Source organism: Mytilus californianus, unplaced genomic scaffold (genome assembly GCF_021869535.1).
Source record: "Mytilus californianus isolate M0D057914Y unplaced genomic scaffold, xbMytCali1.0.p SCAF_3, whole genome shotgun sequence".
NCBI lineage: Eukaryota > Metazoa > Mollusca > Bivalvia > Mytilida > Mytilidae > Mytilus > Mytilus californianus.
Genome location: NW_026262679.1, coordinates 101,961,116 through 101,988,610, shown reverse-complemented (window position 1 = coordinate 101,988,610; position 27,495 = coordinate 101,961,116). Strand labels below are relative to the sequence as shown.

Sequence of the window (27,495 nt, the reverse complement as noted above, 5' to 3'; positions counted from 1 at the left end):
TTTTACCATTTTTGTGCATTTTTGCCTTAAAGTCTAAAAAACTATGATATATAGAAAAATAATTAAGCAAAAATGATCAGCAAGACTTGATCTACAAATAAGTCAAATAGCGGAAGTCATCAGTCAACTCCTTGTAGGAGTACTTGCTCTTTAATGACGATTTTTACCAATATTTTATGCCTACCATCTTGAAAACTATAAAAGATAGATAAACATGCACTTTAAATAACATAAATGATCAGCAAGACAAGATCTACAAATAAGTAAAATTTTGTCGAAATTGTTGGTTTACTCTTTATAGGAGAGATTGCCTTATTTGATGTCATTTTTACTGGGTTTTTTTGTGTTTTGGGCAAAAACTAAAGAAAATAGAGAGAAACTGTAAACTAAAAAAATTATCAGCAATACAAGATCAACAAAAAAAAAAAGATTTTTGTCATGAATTCTATTCTAGTCCACAATGTTGGATAGAGTCCATTGTTGAAGATGCTCATATACCTAGGTGAGTGACAGGCTCTTTAGAGCCACTAGTTTGTTTTTACGATTTGGAGTTTAACCTTTTATAGCCAGTTTTCAGTTTTGATGTGTTTAGCTAAAGAAATATGTTGCCAATTTTGTTTCATTTTGTTTACTGGTTTCAATACTGTAAATATGGAAAAATTAGCATGTTTTTTTATGCTTATTTTTGCAATCACATAACGTGAAAATATCCGACGTGCGAATGGTTTGTAGAAAGCGTTAATATTAGTGTGAAGTTCAAATTTATCCTTAACTTGCAAATTTAATCCAAAGGCTAAACTTTTAGACATTGTCAAGGCAAACATATTCAATGACAGTATTCAGAATCAACAAATAAGTATGGTAGCACAAATCAAGCAAATAATTAAAAAAAAAAATGAGACAAGTTTTAGGAAAATGGATTTATTATAAAGTAAAAAACAGTACATTTATTGCAATATAAAACTATCGTAAGAGTGGGGTACAATACTATAAATAACATAAATATACAAGTAACATGATAGACTGGTGGCTTCTTAACATCCAGTAGAAAAAAATCAAGAACACTCAGGACAATGAAAAGTAAAAAGTGAGACAAGAAATCAATGGCAGTCACAGATCTTTTGAGTCAATCCATTTATTTTGTTCCTTATCTGAACCTTGTTAGCAGGTAGTCAATATTGTAAATTCTTTTAATTTGAAAGTAAAAATAAGTAATAATATCATGAACATTTTATATTCTTAAAATAAAGTTAGGTTGACAATATCCCAAAACTAATGAAAATATGGAAAACCAAATGTCCAAAAAAAAAAATGTAATTGAAAAATTCTAAGTCTATTAATAAAAAAATGGTGAATTATATTGGGTATCTCTAAAAACCTTAAACAAGGCTTGTTATAGAAGTCAAAAAGTTCTTTATTTGTTCACATTTGAATTTTTAATGTTGAACAAATATAATAAAAAAGGTGAATTTTCAATATTTCAAGGGATAATGAAAAGTCCTATGCTCAACTGTGTATAGATTCTGAACATGTAAAGAAATGACTGTTGTCCTCATGAAGTATTTCCTTTAATATTCTGTAAGATGAAAGAGTTACTGACTGAGAACACAATCCACCTGAGAAATATATTCACAGCAATCAAAAGTAAGATTTTTGGGGTTTAGCACTAAACGATTTAGAAATGTTGCTACAAATTATATTCCTTTTGGAATACTGCAGCTAAAAAGTTTTTAAACTATGAGTTTATTATAATATGAAATGTTATGAAGGAGAATGGATGATGTTTTTCTCACAAAATAAGAACAAGGAAAATATTTTGTTCAAAGTTATATCAAAAGCTAACCCAGAATGTCCACTTAAACATGTGTTCAAATACACTACAAAAACTCTGTAAAGTAGATAACTCAATGATTAAGATTGGACTTTCAAGTCAACTTTCTTGCCTGAACCGGCAGTACCATTAGAATGTACCATTGTCCATTTCATGATATGTACCCAACAGTTAGTCAAGTATCAAAATTAACTACTAGTATTTGTAGAATTCATTCACGTGAATCACTTTTCTTAAGTGTATGATTGTTACATATGAACTGACCAAAATCAAGTTTTTTTTTTTTAATTTTCATGATGGGTAGGAAGTTAAAACTCCTCATTAACATGACTTTTTTTCTACATCTTGAATAAAAAAAGGGGTTTGAAATTATAAAGAATTGTCTCCCTTCTACCATATAATATAAATTAATCTTGATTCTAGTTTGATCACTTAGTGTTGGTAAGATATATGATTTCTTTTTCAGTGCATAAGTGTTGCATTTCTCCCTTGATTTAAAACAATAAAGATAAATTCAATATGAGATACTTATAAAAATAAGAAGATGTGGTATAATTGCCAATGAGACAACTCTCCACCAGAGACCAAATGACCCAGAAATTAACAACTTTAGGTTACCGTTTTTGTATGTTTGTTAGAATTCTATGGTTCTATAACAATGTTACAGTTCAAATTTTTATATTAATACACACATGTATTGTAATATGTAGCCTTTTATTTTCCATACTTCATAAAAGCAAAATGATATGGGACCTCCTAAAATTCTGCCATATTTTTGTTTTGTTTTGGGAAAACTGATTAGTCAAAACAGCATATGAATGGTATATATCCTATGTAATATGCAATGATTTTTTTTTTAATCTGACAACAATATTTCAGGTATGGATATTCAACATAATCAGACAAATGGTGACATTTTAAATAATAAGAGAAAGAATTGTTATTGTCTAATAACACATTCCCACCCTTGCAATTTCACAAATATAACCATAATACAAATTAGTTTTCACATAAAACTGGCTGCAGACAATATTACTGTGTTATAAGAGCTCTTATCAGAAAGTTTGAAGCTGAAGCTTGTTTTTTACACATAAAATTGAATATTGCAAATTTGAATACATACACAGGCTTTGAAAATGTTATGGGTATAAAATAATATTTTGTAATATAAACAAATATGTGTATTAATCATGAATAAATAAATTGGACAACTGTAAACACTTGTATTTAATAAATAATATAAAGGTATAAAATAGAAGAAATAAATCAGTGTAAAATTATGTTTTTGAATGACAGCAATTTATTTTTTTCTGCATTATGTTTACCTACAATTGTATCTTGAGCTCACATAAAAATACATCCAAGTTTATATCACATATCAAAACCTATGAAACATTCCAATCTGAAACCAAAAAATAAATCAGTTTCATTTGAACAATTTATAAATATTTTGGAATAATGGTTTTCAAGAAAAACAATATCACATTTTGTAGAATAGAACTATAGATAATGAATTAACTGTGAAATGATTTATATTTATGGGTACCAATTTTCACGTTTTCAAGAAAAATTATATTTCGTTAGATATTTTATTTTGCGATTCTTAAAAAACTGTGCACTCAAACCAATAGATTTGTATTTCATGAAATTTAATTTGTGATTAAGCTTTGATCATAAAACTCACAAAAATTAGTACCCTACAAATAATAACGAATCCACAGTAAACATATATCCCTAATAAGGTTGTTGTTTATAACATAACTAAGGCGAACTAACAATAGTTGAGGTATTATAACCATATCCCCTATACAAGTTGCCCTTCACATTAGAATCTTCTAGTGCCCTTATCATCATCAAAGAAAGTTGATGTTCTTCACTATTTACTCCTAGTGTTAAATACAAATACTTCAAGCCATGGACATAGGCTGAGGTTAAACTAGCTTCACGGTCAGCTTCTGCAAGTGTTAATGCCTTTGAAGAATTAGCCTGTGCTTCCTCCAATATTTCGTTTGCTGAAAAAAAATCATCATAAATGAACTTAATTAATTTGGATATACATTGCAATTAAACATTTTGGTTTACATATACATGTATTTCCTTATTTACAAATCAATATACATTAGGATGATCCAAAGGAGGTAATAACATATCCATTCTTATTATTCACTCTTGGTTTTGGTTGGTTAGCGTTACTTTAGTTTTCTGTATAGTGTTTTTGTTGATTACCATTTTTTAGCCATTGTAGTGTTTGTTCTTATGGATTTTAATTGGTGCCTTTGAGTTCTCGATACAAGATTCACAAAGTATCCTGGTAAACAGGGAATTTTAAAATACTATCTTGTTTCTAAGAATCACAGCATCACATTCATAACACAATCTTTTTGGAAAATCATTTTAGATAGCATCACATTCAAGTATTCATACTAGTATGCTTTGAGGGACAAATTACCATGAGTTTTTATTGCTAATTTTTCTAAATGTGTCACAATTGATAGTGGGTTACCATCTGGAAACAACATCATTAAAACAAATCTGTATTACCTGTAACCTTGACCTGTTGAACCCAAAAAGGCTTCTTCCCCCCTTTCTTATAGCTTTTATCTGTATAAATTTCATCTGAATCAAGCATGGAAACCTCAAGTTAGCAATAGGAAACCATTTTTTCAATTTGTTTTCCTATTTCTAGTAACAGTGAATTTGACCTTTGACCTCAATTTTCTCAAGAATTTTTTCCCTTCCTAATACCTTCCATCTGTATAAGTTTTATTCCAATCAAGCTAGGAATACTTAAGTTATTGTCAGGAAACCAATCTTTTTAAGACAAAGACTTGGGAAAGGATGCATGGACAAAGTGATTAACAGATTATCATATGCTTCGGATATTTTTTTCAGAAAGCATAAATTTGTGAGCTAAGATAATCTTAACATATTAATAGGGTAAAACAAAAAAAAACACTAGACCCTTAGCTGAAGTGTTCAAACATTTATTCATAATGGTAAACTATTGGGAAATTTGTCTTTTGAAGGAAAAGTTGACCTCCCTTACAAGAAACCTGTCTAAAGTCAAATTGGTGAGATTCACTCTATCCTCCATACCTATCAGGTATGTAAATCATTTCAGGATATCTTGGCATTTTGAAATTTTACATTTTTTAATAAAAGGTCAGAGACAAAGCCGGTGCTGACTTTAAGGTCATAAACAATAGTTAAAGGGTAAGCTACTATATTCCTTTTAAAAAGAATTTAAAATAATATAATTTTAAAAAATATAAAAGAAGTAAATAACAAGAATATTTATTTGTACACCATACCCCTCTCAGACTCAAACTAAAACTTAAAGATATCTTAAATAAACTGCTTCGCTGAGCACAGCTGGATACGCCCGCAGAGGTCCAATCCTGAACAGTTGGGGCAAAAATGGATACAATATTCAAGCTTGATACAGGTCTAAATTTGGATTGAAATTAAATATTTGACATATTATAGGTTTCTGAATAAATGTAGTCAAAGAACTTGAAATTGGTTATATGAATTGAATTTATATTCAATTAAAGATTTCTTGCTGTTGTGCAATACACTATGCTGTTGCGCAATACTTAGTAAATCTGTTGTTAGACTATAAACAAATAAAATTTATAAAATTCTAAAGGGAGCTTACATGGATAGATATAATAAATTCACCAAAGTTTCATAAGAATTGCTGAAAGCAATTTTGAGTTATTGTCTGAAAACTGGAAAATCCCCCCTTTTTTAATGAATAAAACCCCATAACTCAGAAATGTAAAATCTAAAATTTATAAAATTCTAAAGGGAGCTTACATCAATAGATATCAATAATTCATCAAAGTTTCATGAGAACTGCTGAAAGCATTTTTGAGTTATTGTCGGAAAACTGGAAAATCCCCCTTTTTTAATGAATAAAACCCTGTAACTTGGAAACGTAAAATTTAAAATTTATAAAAATCAAATTGGATAAGACGTCATAATTTGCCAATTTATTCAAAATGACAGTAAACAAGATGTGTCTGCACAGCTATCTGGTATAAATGTATGATATCAATGTAAATGTGTATGACACATATTTTTGGAACAACTTAAAAAGGTATGCCAAAGACCCAAACTTTGGAAAGTCAAATTCATGATGTTTTTGAGCATCTTATAACCATCAAAACTTACTTTGTGCAATTAACAACCTTAGTTCTATTTTAATTCCTTAATTCATAAACTGAAAATTGGTTATATTGCTTACAAGACACAATTGGCTTTAACAACCTCTAAACCAGATAATAAGTGCAGATATACAATCTGCACTAAATACAGAAGCTGAGCAATATATTACAAAATGTTTGAGTTTGTCCTGAATGATAGACATAATGAATTCAGTAACCTACCATAGGGAATATATACTATAATATCTTTGCTAATACCTTCATTTTTCAGTTTCTTTGTTAGTTTTTCTGTTTCTTTCTGTACCAGAGAATGACTCTGTAACAAAAATTCTTTTTCAGCTTCAACCTAATATTAAAAGAAGATAGAAAATTTATAATAAAAGGCGAATAATGTATTGGCATAAAATAATTGGATGACAATAGTTTGTCTTGACTCATGAATATTATCCCTCTTCACCCCTCTTAACCAATGAGTAATAAATTCAAAGACAAGAGGTTCCTGAGAGCTTGAATCTGAATCAATTACCTGACATGAAATTGAGATAATATGGAATAAAATGCTCCGCTGGGTTCAGCTTGATACAACCGCAGAGGTCGAACCCTGAACAGTTGGGGCAAGTATGGACACAACATTCAAGCTTGATACAGCACTGAATTTGGAATGTGATTAAATATTTGACACAGCATAGGTTTCTGACACAGAATGAATGTGGTCTAAGAACTTAAAATTTTTAATTTACCTATTCAAACCATATCATTATTATTTGCTTTTATATATAAATCAGAAATAACCAATTTAAAATGGAAAATTTTAAAGAAAAAAAAGGAAAAAAAAATCCCCCCCCTCCAATTTTTTGAACCCCCTTATGATTCATCACCCCCAAACTCAATCCCAGCCTTCCCTTTGTGGTATGGTACCTTGCAGTACAATTTCAGAGAGATCCATACACTTGAACACAAGTTATTGTCTGGAAACTAGAAAAATGCTTATTTTTGGCCCCTTTTTGGCCCCTTATTCCTAAATGTTTTGGGCAATTACCCCCAAACTCAATTCCTGCTTTCCCTTTGTGATATGGAACCTTGTAGTACAATTTCATAAATATCAATACACTTACACACAAGTTATTGTCATGAAACTAGAAAAATGCTTGTTTTTTGCCCCTCTTTGACCCCTAATTCCTATAATTTGGAGGCAATTGCGCCCAAAATCAATCCCAGTATTCCCTTTGTGATATGGAACCTTGTGGTACAATGTCAGAGAGATCCATACACTAACACACAAGTTATGTCTGGAAGTTACAATAAAATGCTTCGCTGGGCGCAGCTTGATACGACCGCAGAGGTCGAACCCTGAACAGTTGGGGCAAGTATGGACACAACATTCAAGCTTGATACAGCTCTGAATTTGGATTGTGATTAAATATTTGACACAGCATAGGTTTCTGACACAGAAAGAATGTGGTCTAAGAACTTCAATTTTTTTAATTTACCTATTATGGTCCAATGTCCAAAATCAAAATACATGGTTAGATTCAGCATATCAAAGAACCCCATATATTTAATTTTTGTTGAAATCAAACAAAGTTTAATTTTGGACCCCAACTTGGACAAACTTGAAAACTGGTCCCATAATCAAAAATCTAAACACATGTTTAGATTCAGCATATCAAAGTACCCGAAGAATTCAATTTTTGTTAAAATCAAACTAAGTTTAATTTTGGACCCTTTGGACCTTAATGTAGACAAATTTAAAAAACGGGACCCTAAATTAAAAATCTAAAAACACAGTTAGATTTGGCATATCAAAGAACCCCAATAATTCATTTTTTGATGAAATCAAACAAAGTTTAATTTTGGACCCTTTTGACCTCAATATGAACCAATTTGATAGCGGGCCCACAAATAAAAAATCTAAATACATGGTAAGATTTAGCATATCAAAGAACCCCATATATTCAATTTTTGTTGAAATCAAACAAAGTTTAATTTTGGACCCCAATTTGGACCATCTTGAAAACTGGGCCAAAAATCTAAAATCTAAATACATGTTTAGATTCAGCATATCAAAGAACCCCATATATTCAATTTTTGTTGAAATCAAACAAAGTTTAATTTTGGACCCCAACTTGGACCAACTTGAAAACTGGTCCCATAATCAAAAATCTAAACACATGTTTAGATTCAGCATATCAAAGAACCCCAAAAATTCAATTTTTGTTAAAATCAAACTAAGTTTAATTTTGGACCCTTTGGACCTTAATGTAGACCAATTTAAAAAACAGGACCCAAAATTAAAAATCTAAATACACGGTTAGATTTGGCATATCAAAGAACCCCAATAATTCAATTTTTGATGAAATCAAACAAAGTTTAATTTTGGACCCTTTTGACCTCAATATGAACCAATTTGATAGCGGGCCCACAAATAAAAAATCTAAATACATGGTAAGATTCAGCATATCAAAGAACCCCATATATTCAATTTTTGTTGAAATCAAACAAAGTTTAATTTTGGACCCCAATTTGGACCAACTTGAAAACTGGGCCAAAAATCTAAAATCTAAATACATGTTTAGATTCAGCATATCAAAGAACCCCATATATTCAATTTTTGTTGAAATCAAACAAAGTTTAATTTTGGACCCCAACTTGGACCAACTTGAAAACTGGGCCCATAATCAAAAATCTAAACACATGTTTAGATTCAGCATATCAAAGAACCCTAAGAATTCAATTTTTGTTAAAATCAAACTAAGTTTAATTTTGGACCCTTTGGACCTTAATGTAGACAAATTTAAAAAACGGGACCCAAAATTAAAAATCTAAATACACGGTTAGATTCGGCATATCAAAGAACCCCAATAATTCAATTTTTGATGAAATCAAACAAAGTTTAATTTTGGACCCTTTGGACCTCAATGTGGACCAATTTAAAAACGGGGCCCAAAATCCAAAAACTTAATACACAGTTAGATTCAGCATATTAAAGAACCCCAAGAATTCAAGAATAAAACCCCATTGAAATTGATCAAGAAATAAGCAATTTATACGAAGTATCTTCTTTTGCACAATACTGTGCAATTGAATATTTCTTGCTATTGCGCAATACTGTACAATTGACAATTTCTTGCTATTGCGCAATATTGTGCTATTGGATATTTCTTGCTATTGCGCAATACTGTAAAATTGAAGATTTCTTGCTATTGCGCAATACTGTGCAATAGAAGATTTCTTGCTATTGTGCAATACTGTGCAATTGAAAATTTCTTGCTATTGCACAATACTTATTATATAATAATTTACACATCGTGTTTGGTGTGTATCTCCTACCATATCATTATTATTTGCTTTTAAATATAAATCAGAAATAACCAACTTAAAATGGAAAATTTTAAAAGAAAAAAAAAAGGAAAAAAAGAAACCCCCCCCCCCCCCCCCCCAAATTTTTTGAACCCCCTTATGATTCATCACCCCCAAACTCAATCCCAGCCTTCCCTTTGTGGTATGGTACCTTGCAGTACAATTTCAGAGAGATCCATACACTTGAACACAAGTTATTGTCTGGAAACTAGAAAAATGCTTATTTTTGGCCCCTTTTTGGCCCCCAATTCCTAAACGTTTCGGGCAATTACCCCCAAACTCAATTCCAGCTTTCCTTTTGTGATATGGAACCTTGTAGTACAATTTCAGAAATATCCAAACACTTACACACAAGTTATTGTCATGAAACTAGAAAAATGCTTGTTTTTTGCCCCTTTTTTGGCCCCTAATTCCTAAAATTTTGAGGCAATTACCCCCAAAATCAATTACAGCCTTCCCTTTGTGATATGGAACCTTGTGGTACAATGTCAGAGAGATCCATACACTTACACACAAGTTATTGTCTGAAAGTTACAAAAATGCTTATTTTTGGCCCCTTTTTGGCCCCTTATTCCTTTACTGTTATTACCATAACCCCCAAAATCAATCCCAACCTTCCTTTTGTGGTATTGAACCTTATGGTGAAATTTCATGGAGATCCATTCACTTAAACTAAAGTTAGAGTGCGAAAACCAATGTGTCTTCGGACGACGACGACGACGACGACGACGCCAACGTCATACCAATATACGACCAAAAAATGACCAAAAAATTTTTAATTTTTGCGGTCGTATAAAAATGCTTTTTTTGGCCCCTAATTACTTAACTGTTGGTACCATAACCCCCAAAATGAATCCCAACCTTCCTTTTGTGATATGGTAAAATTTCATAGAGATCCATTCACTTAAACTAAAGTTAGAGTGCGAAAACCAATGTGTCTTCAGACGACGATGACACTGGACGACGACAATGCCAACGTCATACCAATATACACAATTTTTTAGCGGTCGTATAAAAATCTGCAAGTTTTGTGATTTTATAAGAATTGCAAATATTTAACAAATTCAAATTCTCATACAGAATGATTTTTTTTCTTTTTTTGTCAACATTGTCTGCTAAAGAGAGCGAGAGGGGGTAGGAGGGGTGTCATCCCGAATTTCCTGAAAATCAAAGTCTGAATACCGAAATCTCCCCCAAAAAAGCATTCTTTCCAGAAACCCAGAAAAATTAATCATTGATTCCCGAGTCCTAATAAACGTAAATCCTGAATTCCCGTAACTTGATTAATAACAGGGCCCCCTTACGGTCATTGTTTTCATGTAGTGATCGAAGTGAGTGAAATATAACGACTGGATTATTCGGGTTAGAATTCTCAGCAAAATGAAGGCCCAACCCGACGTCCCGAAAACATAAGTTCTAGAGTTCAGTTTATCTAAATTTTCACAAATTAAAATCAAACAAAAATGTGTAAATTCGTCTTCAGACATGTATATTGGTATAGGTTACTAGCTGGTCTGGCTTTTGATAGAAAATAGCCAATGAAATGCATAAAAATCTTATGTCATGGGTCATGCACGGACTGTCTTACTTAATAGGGATGCTTATGCTGCACAAAGATAAGATTAATTGTTAACCAGACATTTACCCATTGTACATTAGAATGTACCACAGAACTTAAATTCACTTGAATACATAATGGGCCTTTCAGACACCTGGCTTAAATCTTGGAACAGTATATCAATATATATGTTCCTGCTTAAATCCACGGAAGAGACTTTGATGAAATTTGAAATACCAATAACTCTTAATGTTCATGGGAACTAAGGTTTTGCATGTATGCAGTAGTGATTAGATCATCAATGAAGTATTTTAAAAATTAGATGCCAATGTCGAAACTAGCTCTAGGTCATAATGAAGAAAAAAGCAAGAAGGGTTCCTCATGTACCCGAAGTTTTGTTTGTGGACATGTGTTTCTGGTGGATAAAGTCGCACCAACTTAAAGCAATGTATAGGGTCTACAGAGAAATGACGATTTAAGGGTTCGATGTATGTACTATTTGAATAAATATATTATCTCTGTGAAATATTTGCTGTCATTTCAACTTTATTCAAACTCAATTATGTATATTTCATTGTTTTATAATTTTTTTTCACTTCCCTTTCTGAAATTAATTATTCTTCTCAGTCAAGAAATTTAGAACCAATAAATTTTTTAAAAAACGTGGCAAACTATTGTAAAAAAAAACATATACTTTGCAGTGTTCCGTTGTTTTTGGGGGGTAATTTTTATGCCGGCAAGGCAATGGTAGCTCGCAACACATTTTATAGATCAACGATTTATTTCCGGGATCGTAATATTTTAACGATTTGGAAGAGCATTGAAAGAAAAGAGAAATATCCATCAACCAAGGCCCCTAGAAGGTCTGGAAAAAAAGATGCAAAATCGTGCATTCTGAGCATTTCTCAGAATCCTTCTTAATCTAAAACGCAAGTTTTGTTTTAATTATTTTTTTCAACAATAATCTGGTCTCAAGGCAACATATATAGATTCAGTGTAAGACTTTTTTATTTTAGCCGTAGGGACAACATCAATAGACCGATATGTAGGATAAAGCAAAAATGGTAATTACCATAGTTAAGTGTGTGGCTGCTGTTTTATTGGTTTTTTTTTTTTTATTGAGTTTTGGCTTCCAGAAAAATGTATTTTACCTGTCAATTATGTTTTTTTTTCAAATTCAGTTAAGAGGGGGGCTGATTATCATGGACATAACTATGTTAATTCAGTTTTTATAACACATTTCAATTACACATTGATGTAGTTCCTAACTGGATAAAGTGGTACACTGAGGGTAGTCTCAAGAAAACTTTTCTTAGACCTCATTGCTACATGTTTGTGCAATTTTAATATGTATTCCGGCTGATTGATGTCATTTCCTATTGTTAATTATCCATTTTTAGATGGTGTCAGACGTTCCCTTGTCACCATCTTATGGTGTTTATACATCTCAACTTGTTCGATTCGCTTGTGTATGTAACAACGTATTTGATTTCAACGAAAGAAATCTCTGTATTACTGAAAAATTATTACACCAGGGTTTTTGATATCACAAACTAGTCAAAACATTTACTAAATTTTATCATCGGTACAAGGACATCATTCGTAAATATAAATCAACATGAAGACATCTTATACATTCAGGTATTTCACATCCAATATTTTATGGTAATATTCTTTACAAAGCACAAAAATGTTGCCATTCACCTCAAAAGCTAACCAAACCTTTAAACAGACTTATTCAGAAAGGATATAGTTATGATACTGTTGTCAAGTCATTAAGGATTGCATATTTTGGTATTAATATTGATTCACTCATAGGGTCTTTGCATCGGAAATAAACACATTTATTCTAAAACCAGCTGTTGGCATGATACGGGTTATGTTCTCCTCATATATTTTATGATGGTATGATACTAAACCCCTAACGGGAGGGATTGTACTTGATTTTCATATGATGAAGACATAATCTTTCAATCAGTTTAATTGAGGTCTGGAGCTGGTATGTCAGTAACTGCTAGTAGTCCTTTGTTCATTTATGTATCATTGTCATTTTGCTTAGTTTCTTTTGTTACCTATTCTGACATCGGACTCGAACTTCTTTTAAACTGAGTTTTACTGTGTGTATTGCTATGTGTTTCTTTATTCTACATTGGCTAGAGGTATAGGGGGAGGGTTGAGATCTCACAAAACATGTTTAACCCCGCCGCATTTTTGCGCCTGTCCCAAGTCAGGAGCCTCTGCCCTTTGTTAGTCTAGTATGTTTTTTAATTTTAGTTCATTTATATGTTTTGGAGTTTAGTGTGACGTCCATTTTCACTGAACTAGCACACAATTTTATTTAGTGAGGACCACCTCCGGGTGCGGGATTTTCTCACTGCAATGAAGACCCATTGGTGGCCTTCAGCTGTTGTCTGCTCTTTGGTCAGGTTGTTGTCTCTTTGACATATTCCCCATTTCCATTCTCAATTTTAACATGTAGAATTTCACCAAATCTGGTTTATCTTCAGAGTTTTAATGAAATTAACTCAAATATAAAGTTTAATCAATATTTTATGAAAATTGAGAAATCCTTGGCCTTTACTATGATGACTCAGCATAAATTCACAGTTTACTATATGCATAGTTTACCTAAACCCCTGTATGCAAAGTAAATTCATAATATATGCTCATTTGTAGTTTAAATTGTTAAGCAGCGCTTATATTTACTCTTTGCAGTCACTGAAACTCATAGATCCTTGATGAATATTGTTGTTGGGGTGTTTTCGTCTTGTCGAAAACCTAAATTTAAGCCGTAACACCTGAATGTGGTTTCTTGTGACCGCGACATAAAAAATACAAGCTAGAGATACAAAAATACCTCAATAAAGCTAATAATTGTGTTTTCTATACTAAATATTCCATATTTAGAGAAACAACAGAATTATCTTGCAAATTTGAGGCCCCAGGGGCAAAAAACAGAGAAAAATCTCTAACCCTGGGTCATAAAACAGATAATTTAGCCTGTAAAAGCTATGATTTTATTATTATAAAGGTCTTCTGTATAGAAAACAATAACTGTGCTTTAAATTTAAATGCAAATAAATGTGGATAGTGTCCACATGTGGACACAGATGATGCCCCCGCTTGCATATCATATAGTTATAAAGGGACATAACTGAAGAACAGTTAAAGTGACGCTACCCAAATTTGAACTTGAGTTGAGTTTTGTAGCAATAAGCATTGTGTGTAAGTCTCATAACATTTGGTTGAGGTTAACTTAAGTAGAGAACAGAAACTAAAATTTCAGCAATTTTCTATTTGTAAACACGCATAACTCTAGATCGGTTGTGTATAAGTTTTATAACATTTGGTTGAGACAAACTAAAGTTAGAGAACATGAACGAAAAATTCAGCAATTTTTATGTTTATAAAGAGACATAACTCAAGAATGGTAAAAGTGTCGCCACCAAATTTCATACTTAATCTCTATTATGTAGTAATAAGCATTGTGTATAAGTTTCATAACATTTGGTTGAGGCAAACTAAAGTTAGAGAACGGAAACGATAAATTCAGCAATTTTTCCATTTGTAAAGGGGCATAACTCTAGAACGGTAAAAGTGATGCCACCAAAATTCAAACTTGATCTGTGTTTTGTGGTAATAAGCATTGTGTATAAGTTTCATAACATTTGGTTGAGGCAAACTAAAGTTACGGCGGGGGCATAAAAACAGATTCCAGCAGTCAGTTCTATAAAACTTTTAGTGAATTCATATATCAGACTGGTAACTTCATAGTCATACATACAATTTTAGCAAATATGGCTCTGTTTAAACACTTCTAGTCACATATTAGCCAAATTATGTTAGATATATAGTCAGAGATAATATTATTGTGACAAGAATTTTTCACTGACCATTTGAGGCAGAAATTGTAAATTTTTAAAGAAAAGTAGACATACAGTAAGATGTGGACTGGAGACAGGTTGGATACTTTATATAATCTTGAATGTTGTAATGATTAACTACTAAACTTTACATTTATAGTATTCTAAAATGATTTCAATTTGTTATCAGAATAGTTTCATACATGTTCTAGGCATTTCATGTCAGAAAACATGCACATAGGGTAAGCTGACATTAATTTAAGTCTTGTTTTCAAATTCTTTAAAAAATTAAAACAGGGGCGGGGGTATAAAATGTACTGTAAAAGAAAAGATAGAACAAATGCAGTGATTTCTTTTAGGCTATGATTCTGATAAATAACTATAGTTGTGAGAAAAAGTGTTTTTTAAGAGTTTTCTATTTGAATAAATGTTAGTATAGGTTGCACTTTGTCAATACAGCTGTTTCACAAACCACTCCTCTTTTTGGGAGATATTTAATATTCATAGATAGTTTGTTATGCTTACGTACTGGTTTCCAGATATGATCTCTATGTATCTTCTCATAGAGACATAAATTGGGAATATACCAGTATAAATAAACATAATTAGCGGCCGCCTTGAATTCTGAGGTAGACCAAAAGTGAAGGTAGGTGTAGTACAGAATTTTAGTATAAGTTTAAACTCTTAGAAGTTCGGGGCATGTAAATGTTGAAAATATGCCGCACAGCCCTATAGTTTGACCTTTGAAAAAAATAGTAGTGCATATGAGCTTTCCATTCTAGGATATAATTTTTTTCGAAACTTCATAGTAAAAGTGGTACAGTTTTAGCCGTAAAAGGAGTTCCTATGGGAAATTGCATTGTCTATATTTACAGAAATGCAACCTATAAAGACTTTTTATAAATGTCTATGTGACTGCCTTTTTTTTTTGCAGGTACATAATACATTTACAAAATATTCGAAAAAAATGAAACAAGACAGCAATCGAACAACACATTTAACATCAAGCGATCAGGTTAAAACCTTTTACACAATGCATAAAGAAATAAATGTGGATAGTGTCCACATGTGGACACAGATGATGCCCCCGCTTGCATATCGTATAGTTATAAAGGGACATAACTGAAGAACGGTAAAAGTGACGCTACCCAAATTTGAACTTCATCTGAGTTTTGTGGTAATAAGCATTGTGTGTTTGTCTCATAACATTTGGTTGAGGCTAACTTAAGTAGAGAACAGAAACTATTATATATATATAAAAATTCGGCAATTTTTCTATTTGTAAACACGCATAACTTTATAACGGTTGTGTATAAGTTTTATAACATTTGGTTGAGACAAACTAAAGTTAAAGAACGGGAACGAAAAATTCAGCAATTTTTATGCTTATAAAGGGACATAACTCAAGAATGGTAAAAGTGTCGCCACCAAATTTCGTACTTAATCTCTATTATGTAGTAATAAGCATTGAGGCAAACTAAAGTAAGAAAACGGAAAAAAAAAGTTTGTACTTGAATTAAGTTTTGTGGTAATGAATATTGTGTATAAGTTTCATAATGTTTGGTTGGGGCAAACTTAAGTTACAGAATGGAAACTAAAAATTTTGCAATCTTTGGATTTATAAAGGGGCATTACTCAATAATGGTTAAAGTGACACTTCCCAAATTCAACTTGATCTGTGTTTCATCAGTGGAAGTCAAAATTAAAAATTGCATTGTATAAAGCATTGACTGTAGTTGATTCAACTATAATCATGGACAAAGGAAGATAACTCCAATTTTAAAAATTACTTAATATTAAGAAGAAAATAAAAATTTTGCAAATTTTTCCATTGATTAAGGGGCATAACTCTAGAATGGTGAAAGTGAAGCCACTAAAATTCAACCTTGATCTGTGTTTTGTGGTAATAAGCATTGTGTATAAGTTTCATAAAATTTGGTTGAGGCAAACTCGTTAGAGAATGGGAACCAATTTTGGGATGTACAGACGAACAAGGGTAAAACTTAATGCCCCCACCGCCGTAGCGGTGGGCATAAAAAAAACAAACCCTTGACATGCTCTAAATCATGTAAAGTCTAAACAAGTTGTTAATGTATTTAACCAATATCTTATTACTTTACAATTAAAATTGAAATATAATACATTTTGTAATAAAAAAATCTTTTAAAAGAATTCTGCTCAGAAGTTTAATTGAGTTTTCCCTATAAACATTTACTGCAAACACATATCTCTAGAAGACAAAGCTATTTCCCAAAGGAACTGAACGGATCACTGGGATCAAACAAAAATTATGAAGTGAAATAACTGGGGTCTGAAAAGTTTGGTAGAGTCACTTCCATTTATTCCTGTCCAAAATTTTCTTCTATTACTGATGTAAGCACATGAAACAGTGTTATTGAATACCTAATACTTTTTACCGACTTTTCCAACAAATCATTTCTTTTTACCCATTATAATGGTTAAAAAAAGTTGTTGTTAGAATTGGACTCATTGCAAATAAAATCTAATTATTTCACAGACAATTACTTTAAACAAAATTCCAGATATAAAAATTAAGAAGTGGTTCTGAACAGTTTTTATATTCCCCGCCATACATACTATCATCAAAATATCATGATCAAGTACCATAGGAAGTGCTTTTTAGTATAGATCAGATTTTGTACTTTAGATAATTTCTACAGCAATGACTGTAATTAACATACTCTATAATAATATATTAAAAATTCAGTCAGTGGCGCACGGAAGTAGTCAAGAAGACAGTATTATTTTTTTTAGGGGTTGACAGGATACACGTAATCGTTTGTAACAATGATTCAATACAGTTTTTTGTTTTTGTTTTTCACTTTACATAGGGCTTTATCTCTGATCTTATTTCTTAGTGCACAATTCTGATTCAACGTATTTCACCTTTATCAATATAAGGAAAACCTGTTTCGGACAATTCCATATATCATTATGTTTTAGGGGTTTTTAAGATTCAGTGTCGTGATATTGTATATTATTTAGCATTGTCTGCGAGTAATAAATCATTTTCTGATAAAGTAACTTAATTCAAAACCAATATAAACATAGTTCACATATTTTTTTATTTATCTGTGTAAATTGATCTGAATGTGAAAGACAACATAGACCTAAAATTCTTTTTGGTCTATCCCATTTAACACATGACATTTGCGTGGGAACTTCTTCCATTGACCATTAACATCGTGATATAGTGGTCGTTAATACTTGATTTTGGATTATTGTAATGTGATATACCGGTAAATTGTTTTTGGATTTAATGGGATATTATTTGTTTCTTCTTCTAATGTACATAATTTGACGTCAGGTTTGTACACATTAAGTTTATATATAGTCTAGTCAGAACTGAAGTAGATGTATAGCATATCCCATCATATAATTTCCAACCAACAACTACAACTGATAAACGCTACAACTGTTGAATAGACCTTTATGTACATATAGTTAATCTCAATCCAGTCCATTAATCTGGAAAAATCAATGGAATCAGTGTAAATTTAGTGAATTCTACGTCTTTCATCTTTATAAAAATCGTTATAATTGACGATTCCATATACCATTATATTTTAGGGGTTGTTTATATTCAGAGTCGAATCAATGTATGTTACTTATTTTTTTTTGTGAAAACAGCTCAATTTCCTGAAAAACTTCCTTAATACAGAAACATTATATATAGTTGACATTTTCATTATATTTTACTGTGTCAAAATGACCTGAATATGAAGGACAGTATAGCCCTGAAAATGGAATTTCCCGTTTTACACATGACATTTACGCAGGGAAGACTACCATTGGAACGTACCATAAAATTTATCTTATCTTATCACCATTGTGAAGACTTCAATCTTTATTATTGTCCCTCCCTCAGACAAGGTATGTATATCCCTCTTTTTTTTTTTTTTGGGGGGGGGGGGGGGGGGGTGTTGTTCCCAACCTGTTGTGTAGTTGTAAAACAGGCCATTACTTTCTCAATTGAATAAATTTTTGTTGCATACTTTTCGTGTCGGGACTTTTTACAGCCAACAAGGGTTTTCCTCATTTTTGAAGGCTGTATGGTTGCCTATAATTGCTTTGTCATTTGAACTTCTGTGTATAGTTGTCTCATTGGCAATCATACCACACCTCCTGATTTTTATATCAACTAGAACACACCTGCGAAATCGCGGGCATTTTAGGGTATGGTTGAAAGTATGTAAACTGTTGTAGGATGAACTTTTGTAAAAGATTTTATGACTGGAAATTTCAGGTACTTGGAGACAGGACAAATTTTTTTAGCCCTTCCCTTTTTTCCAAAGTCCGTTGTTTTTTGTTTTCTGCTTATTTCAATTATTATTTCGCTTTTTTCTGTACACTATGAACATACTTATACTATAAATAAAGCGTATTTGCTATTTACTATCAATTCCAAGTTTACTATCCACGGTAGTCACTGATATATTATATACAGACTCTCTATATAATATATCAGTAACTGCCATGGATAGTAAACTTGGAATTGATAGTAAATAGCAAATACACTTTATTTATAGTATACATATGCAGGATCATATTAGTATAGTGTACATATACATGTATGATCATAGTATACATAAAAACGCGAAATAAATGTCCTGTCCCCAAATATTTATGAAAATTATGTGTAATTTTAAAACAGTCCTACATGTAAACGGAAGTCTTGTCTATGACTTAAAAGTCCATCCGATGATGGAAACAATATCCTAGCGCCTTTATTTTCGTTTTTCTCCCAAAATAACTCAAACTGAATAATCATAAGCAAGGATGACAAATGCGACTATGCATGATACCTATAGGACACAGAGGCATGATGATTATTTTATTGTGGAAGGAAGAAAAGCGACACACAAAATGAGGTCTCCTCATTTAATAGTATAGATTGCAGACTTGAAAAGATGTACAAAGTTAAATATGCTGCAAACTTCAAACAACCTACTACAACTGATTTACCACAAAACTGTTAGACAGAACTATATATATTTGATCTCATTCCAATCCTTAATACCACTATCAATCAACAGAACAAATGCAAATAATTATGATATCTTAAAAGGTATTTGAGTAGATCTTATCAATATAAACTGTATTGCAATATAGACATGTTGTTCCTTTTTACAGCAGACTATTTGGTATGGTTTTTCTCATTTTTGAAGGCCGTATGGTTGCCTATAATTGCTTACATCCGCCTTATTTGAACTTTGGTGAATAGTTTTTATTTATATAAATAAATCCCACGTCGATATTACATGTACAACAATCAGACATCAACCCAACGCCAAACTGAATGTAATTGAAAGACATCTAGAGGTCAATATACAGTCTCGAACAATAGACAAAATTAAAAAAAATACATCAAATTATTGAAAAGTATTATTGTTACATGTATTTGAAAGATTTAAAATATTATATCTTTCACAATTTTTTGAGTTTTAGGTTTTTAAAAATTTTAAAAAACTGTAATTTCATTGCGGCTAGTCTGTAAAAAGGATGTCAATTAGAGAAGTCAATACTTTTGGGACATTGATTTGAAAACAACTAATAGAGGTCTATTAGAGGGGTATTTAATTGGTCGTAGATTTGGAATCTTATTTTATTATGAAGTCAGATTTGGACATCGACTTGGGGAATGGAGGTCGATTAGAGACCTGACATTAATCTGAGTCTTATATATGTACATGTATACATATATTATTGATTCAGTTGTGATGGTAAATAGACAATCATAAGTCTGATAACATTTTATAGTTTTGAATGTTTGTTCACCAGTTTACTATGATTAGGTGGAAGTATGTTCTTATTTCAAACAGAGGGGCATTTAGCCTATATCAATTTGCGCATGAAGCGATTGTTACTTGTTAAATTTAAAAAAAAAAAAATTTCTGAATGAAAAACAATTAAAGGAGATAAATAAAAACACAAATTTGTTATCTTCTAGCTACAGACTTTCATTAAAAACTTACATAAATCGATAGTTGCATGCTTACCTGTAAAACCAGCTGCTGAACAAACAAATTTGACACTTCACTTGGGATGGATATCTGTGTTAACTGGAAATATTTGATATCTACATGGTAACCTGGGTGACATTTTTCTACAGGGAGACATGTGGCACAAACTGTGTTGTTTGTACAACTGCTAGGACAACAGCTTTGACAACAATCACCTATAAATAGAAAATATAGCATAAATGGGAAAAAATGGGGGCAATAACATCAATAAGGAGTCAATTAATTATTTCTGCCATGATGGCTTATTTGTAGATTTTGTCTTGCTGATCATTTTTGCTTTTAAAAGTTTCTTTCTATCTATTATAGATTTTAAGATATTAGCCAATCGAAAAAAATTGGTAAAAATCGTCATTAAAGGACAATAACTCATACAAGGAATTGACTGAAGATTTTGGCCATGTTGACTTATTTGTAGATCTTGTCTTGCTGATCATTTTTGCTATATAAAGTTTCTGTCTACCAATTTTAATTTTGGGATAATAGGCAAAAATTTCAAAAAATAGTAAAATTCATATTTTAAGGGCAATAACTCCTATAGGGCGTTAACTGACAGTTTGACGTAAATAAACAATAGGTAGAGCTCAACATTCTGAACAATTCTTATCTCGTAAGATTTTCTCAATAGCGGTTTTCAAAATAATAGGCAAAACTTGCATTTTACCCCATGTTCTATTTTTAGCCAGGTCATCCCTCTTGGTTGGCAGGCAGGGTCATCTGACAGATTTTTAAAACTAGATACCCCAATGATGATTGTGGTAAAGTTTGGTTAAATTTGGTCAAGTAGTTTCAAAGGAGAAGATTTTTGTAAAAGTTAACAGAAAAAGACCAGAGAAAAACTCACTTGAGCTATCGGCCAGGTGAGCTAAAAAGCTATTTTCTTTAGATTGTTACTTTCTTGTAAGTATTCGTCTTTAAAAAAATACTTGTATGGCTTTTTAAAATTTCTCAACTATCAAAAAAATAAATTATTGTCATTTTCATCACCTTTTTTATATCATATATCTAATCTTAGGCTATTCACTATGTTAATCTAGCCAGTATCATCTTTTATGTACTAAGCTTACCCTCAAATCTTGCCTGCAGTAAAGTTAAGATATATTTTTCCAGGTTAGTTCTGTTTAGTCTGAAGTAATCAAGGCTGAACTGGCCAACATGGTTCTTAATCTCACTCCTAGCAACATTTCGCAATACTCCATTATAATCTTGTTCGTACTGTCTGTGGAGATCGCCAAGCTCACTACTCCTGTAACAAGACACAGAAAACTTGTGACAAAACATACATGCATACAAGCAACACAACTAAATGATAGATGATATAATGTATAGGATGAAATTATGTCGTATTGAAATAAAATATGGTATTGGTCTGTGTCAATTTTTATCTAAAAAAATATATTTAAAGTCAAAAGTAATCTGCAGAACCCTGTGCCACACCTGCAATTGCTGCTGTCAAAGTAAACATAATAAAAGTGTAATTTTGATGCCAAAAACTAAGTCAATTTATCAGTAAATATTGGGGGGGAAAATCTTTTTTCTTCAGATGTTAATTCTTGATTATAATGAAGCTGCTGTCCAAGTGTAGTAACATTCCGTGATGGTTTAACAAAGTTATGGATGTCTTAAAAATTAACCCCAGATCATATATTTGTGATTACTGCAAAAAACTATATCTATCTACACAAATGTATCAGTAAAATAATGGGAAATAAAAATAATTTGTTTTCAAAATTTTGCATCAAATATTATCTCTTAATTGTTAAAAATCTTTTATCAATGATTCATAAAATTTTATGAAGTAAAGTTATTGATGCCTATCAAAAAAGTAACCCTAAGCTATTTGATGTCATTTCTGCGTTTGTTTAGCATATCAAAAATTTACGTCAGTACATTGAGCAAATGGATGAATATTCTAACGGGAAAAATTTCATTGTGAATGCTTAGATAAATGTGTTAAATGATAAAATTAATATATTTCTTTAGGCAGAGTTGGATTATGTACATACAAATAAAGTGCTTGAAAAATATCAAGCAGGCACAAAGACTTTGCCAGTTCAAAGATGCAGGGATACAGTTAGCCCATAAAACATTTATATAATGTTAGAAATCAGCGTATAGTAATCAGAGTTTTTTTGGTAATGGAAATAATATGAATCAAACATATTACAATATAATTTAAAAGCATAAACACAGATACTTCATTCAATTCTTCAAACTGCTTTGCATCACCAGCAGTTGAAGCTGTCATTTCACCATGTTTTTTTTTCTTAATTGTTTACAGGCATAAGTTCTATGGACACTTTCAGGCATTGTGGGCAAATAAGCTTGAAAATATTATTCAGTCTGCTATATTGTTTCATTGATTCATAAATTCTTCACAAGAATACTTTGCAAAAATATGGCTATTGTTATATTTTGATTTTGCATAGAAATGTAATTGCAATAACAAAAATTTGTAAGGGGTTCCACGGAACACTGTCTCTCAGGGGGAAGTAAAATTAAACATTGCATTGTATAAAGCATTAGTTGTAGTTGATTCAACTAAAATTATGGACAAAGGAAGATAACTCCAATTTCAAAGACTACTTTAACAATGACATCATTGATATTTTTAGAACAGATCTTAGATTCCTACACCTTGCATAAGTTATGTAATTTTCTTGACAAGTACAACATCATTTTGTAACTTGAATATCTGAGCATATATTTCATCGATAAACTTCTGAAAATGTTCATGGATAGGATGTTTAGAATATATTGATCAATGCACTATACTGTGTGTATCTCAAAAGTAGTGATAAACCTTGACAGGTTTAAATATCAAGTCAGTACCATAGGGTTTTGATTGCATTTCATGCAATCTTGAACCAAAAACTAAGTATCAGAAAAATACTGAAAATGAAACATATTTTCAAAATGTTTGCTTTAGACATTATCTCTTAATAATAAAAAAGCTTCTGCCAAAGTTTCATAAAATTCTATGAAGGTTTGACAAAGTAATTGATGTGTAACAAACTTTAACCCCCAACTGGATCTACTAGTTAACTGTTAAAAAAAGCTAATTCCATTTATTAGTAAAATACAGGAAAATGAAAATAAATATTTTCAAAATTTTGCTCTAGCTTCTGTATTCTGGTCATTAACAAGCTTTTGTCCAAATTTCATAAAATTCCATGAAGGATTGACAAAGTAATTGTGTGTAACAAACTTTAACCTCAGACTGAATGGGAATGTTAACTGTGAAAAAAAACTAAGTCAATTTATCAGAAAATACGAAAAAATGAAAATAAATTTTCAAAATTTTGCTCTGGATACTGTATTTTTGTCATAAACAAGCTTCTGTTCAAATTTCATAAAATGCCATGAAGGTTTGACAAAGATATTGATGTCGAAAAAAAACTTTAATCACAGACTGAACCTAAATTTTGACACAACTGACGGAATCTAGGATCGCTATGTCTTGCTTTCGCGACCTTAATGTTGCAGGCTTGACAATAAATGAAGATATACACAAAATGGGAGATAACCCTTGAAAAATTGCTTAACAAATCACAAAATATATATTGTACCTTATATAATACTGAAGATGGAAAGACATGGTAATTTCTAGTTTATCAATAGTAAATACATCTGTTGTCATAGAGATGGTGTTGCCATACTTAGGATAGCGTATAAATTCTTTATCAGGGCCTAGAACATAACATCCGGTGAAATAAACAGTGTCTCGATCCACAGTTCCTGTGACTTTGTTTTTTAGCAAAGCCATCTAAAAAAGAAAGATAAAAAAATATTACAACATGACAATCTTAGTAATTTCACAGCATTACCAATTTTTCACTGGCAGATCTAGATTGTAAACAAATTAAGTTACTGAAATCAATGTTGCATAAATAATACATCTTGGTTTCAACAATTATACCTGATAAACAACTAACTAAATTGGAATTTCAATATCTTACATATTTTAAAAAAGCAAAAAGATCATTGCAAAACAAGAGTGCATACACTGAAATATCTCACATGTCTTACTTATTGAATTAATGTTGGGAGTCTTTAATATGGAGGTTTAACTACAAGTATCACATAAACTTAACATTATCAATGATCCATGTAAATAAGGTCAAAGTCAGATGAACCTTACCAGACAGACATGTACACCTTATAATCATACCATACACCAAATATAGTTAACCTATTGCTCAAAGTATCTGAGAAACAGACTTAAATACAACAAAATTAAGGTGGACTAATGAACCCGAACCATGAAAATGAGGACAATGTCTGATGAAACTTGCCAGACAACATGTATACCATGCAATCATTACATACATCAAATATATTTTACCAATTGCTGATAGTATCTGAAAACTTAAGCTTGATCATTGATCCAGGAAATGAGGTAGAGGTTAGATGAACCCTGTCTGACAGACATGTTGACCTTGCAATGATCCCTTATACCAAATATAGTTATCTTATTATTCATAATAAGTGAGAAATTCACATGACAAAAAAAAACTATAGTTTTTTAAGCAGTCACTGAACTATGAAAAAGAGGTCAAGGACAATGGACATATGATAGATGTAGATCAAAGGTGTTAAGCATCCAGGTCTTCTACCTACTGAAATATAAAGCTTTATACTGCTACTTTACAAGCATATTAGCATCCCCATGTCTTGAATGCTGCATCTTTTGTCACAGTCGAGACAAAAAAAATGGTCTAACTATTCAAATAATATTAGCAACATGTATCTATGCAGTATACTCTGCATCACAAATAGTGCTTCACTTATTCTCATATAAAGTAGTTTAACAATTTCTTGTTTTCCTTAAAATTTACAAAACTCTTGTATATTTTAAGCACAACTTTGAAATTGATCTAATATATGTCAACAGTTTTTGTTTTAGTGGGAACCGTGGGGAATATTACCCCAAAAAGTTGAATACAAATGTCAGAGATTAAAAAACTGTCATTTTCTTTGTTTACAGGTTGAAAAGATTAACAAGACTTCCATCTTCACAAATTTGGCAAAATGTCTTGTTTTGTTGAAAAATGTTTTTGAAAAGTCAAAAATAAAGATCCAGGAAATGTTCACTTCACACAGAATATAATATTTATGAACCCAGAAATATTGTGTCAGAATTTTAACTCATTTCAATCAAATTTTAAGAAGCTATATCCCAGTATTTTTACTCTTAAGAAATTATTGGACGCAGTGCATATCTTTTCAGCGAGTTGAGTAAATTAATTTGGGTCTACTGTGAAAACATATAGTTTCTACATAGATATATAACAACATTGTAATATGACCTACCTCATGGTACTCAACATACACAAAACTTGCTGGAAATATTCCCACAAAAAGAATTAATCCAATAATCACTGTTGCTATGGTGACAAGAATCAAGAATTTCTGAAGTGTCAGTGAATTTAAATATCGAACAACACGTGGAAATCTGTTTCCAAAACAATTATCACACTCACTGAAAAAAATAAACAAATAAAAAATATTATCACAGATACCTTATTTATGATTCTGCCGCTAAAAGTAGAAGGAAATAATATTTTTCAATGTGGAATGCGTAAATAATTAAAATTGAACAACCGAGAAGCGCTATTATTTTTGCACAATATATAAAGTTTGCATCTGTTTCTCTTATGATTGTAAGATGATTTGATATATCATGTTAAGAGAGTCATACTTTTTGTATGTAAAAGAATACTTGCAAGAACTCTTTGAAGGGTATGTAGGTGAACTATGGCAAGGCAAAAATTTTGCCATTTTCCAACAAACCCTCTATTTCAAATGACTATCAAAAATGTCCACCCTTCAAACCAGTCAATCCACTCATCAGAACCTACCTATCTGATTAAATGTCTAATTTGTTCACGTCCAGAGTATATTTCGGGTTGGTGTTTAGAATAAAGCTCTTGAACCATGAGTTCTGATTGGTTAAGCTGAAATCATCCCTTCCAAAGTTTTTAGGACACCATCATGATTTGGTTGACTGTTATGAAATATCTGTGTCACAGATGACCACCTAGTATATGTTCCACTTGTGGATGCCTTATCCTGTCCTCCTTTTCTCACTTCAACCATCACAGCAAGTGACTGATCACCAAACTTATGTATATTATTAACAACATGACAATTGCCAATAGGGGAGCAGAAAACTGCTTTCCCTTATGGATCACCGGTGTTAATCTCAGTTTTTGACTGGTTTAAATTATGTTGCTTAAATCGTTTAAAATTTTTCTGTAGTCTGCTGTTTTCATCTTTTCTCTTTTGCTTGTATTGCAATTATGTTGTCTGTCTTAAATTATTTACTTTCTATGTTCATGATGTTTGTTTTTGCTTTCTTTGTATTTTTTTTCTCTGTCTATCTCTTAAAACTCAATCACTTGTACCTAACTGGTAAAGCAGTGTCTTTAAATTAAATTTTAGAAATTTTAGAGAAACAAAATTCAGCTCACTACTAACTGACCATAACTTTTTTTAGTCGTACACTGAAATCAAGCCATTTATTTTCCCAAGTAGAAAAATAACGCAAAAATATAAATTGTTGTAAACATGTAAATCTTGGGTCTGCTCTTAAATACAACAAGAAAATTGGAAAATCATGATAAATAAAATTGATGTGAAGTCTACTAGAAAGCACTAAATTTGAAATAAA

General features: G+C 31.3%; 1 protein-coding gene across 2 annotated transcripts in view; it reads right to left on the bottom strand.

Moving 5' to 3' along the window:
• Positions 1-905: 905 nt before the first annotated feature.
• LOC127735567 (uncharacterized) overlaps positions 906-27,495 on the bottom strand; it is an 81,044-nt gene continuing 54,454 nt past the window's right edge. For both annotated transcript variants that reach the window (XM_052245804.1, XM_052245805.1), the window contains 6 exons: positions 26,136-26,304; positions 24,392-24,588; positions 21,890-22,068; positions 20,802-20,980; positions 6,259-6,346; positions 906-3,843 (listed from right to left, as the gene is read on the bottom strand). In XM_052245804.1, coding sequence (XP_052101764.1) covers positions 3,593-3,843; positions 6,259-6,346; positions 20,802-20,980; positions 21,890-22,068; positions 24,392-24,588; positions 26,136-26,304 — 1,063 coding nt within the window. In that variant the 3' untranslated portion in view covers positions 906-3,592. The remainder of the gene's footprint in view (positions 3,844-6,258; positions 6,347-20,801; positions 20,981-21,889; positions 22,069-24,391; positions 24,589-26,135; positions 26,305-27,495) is intronic.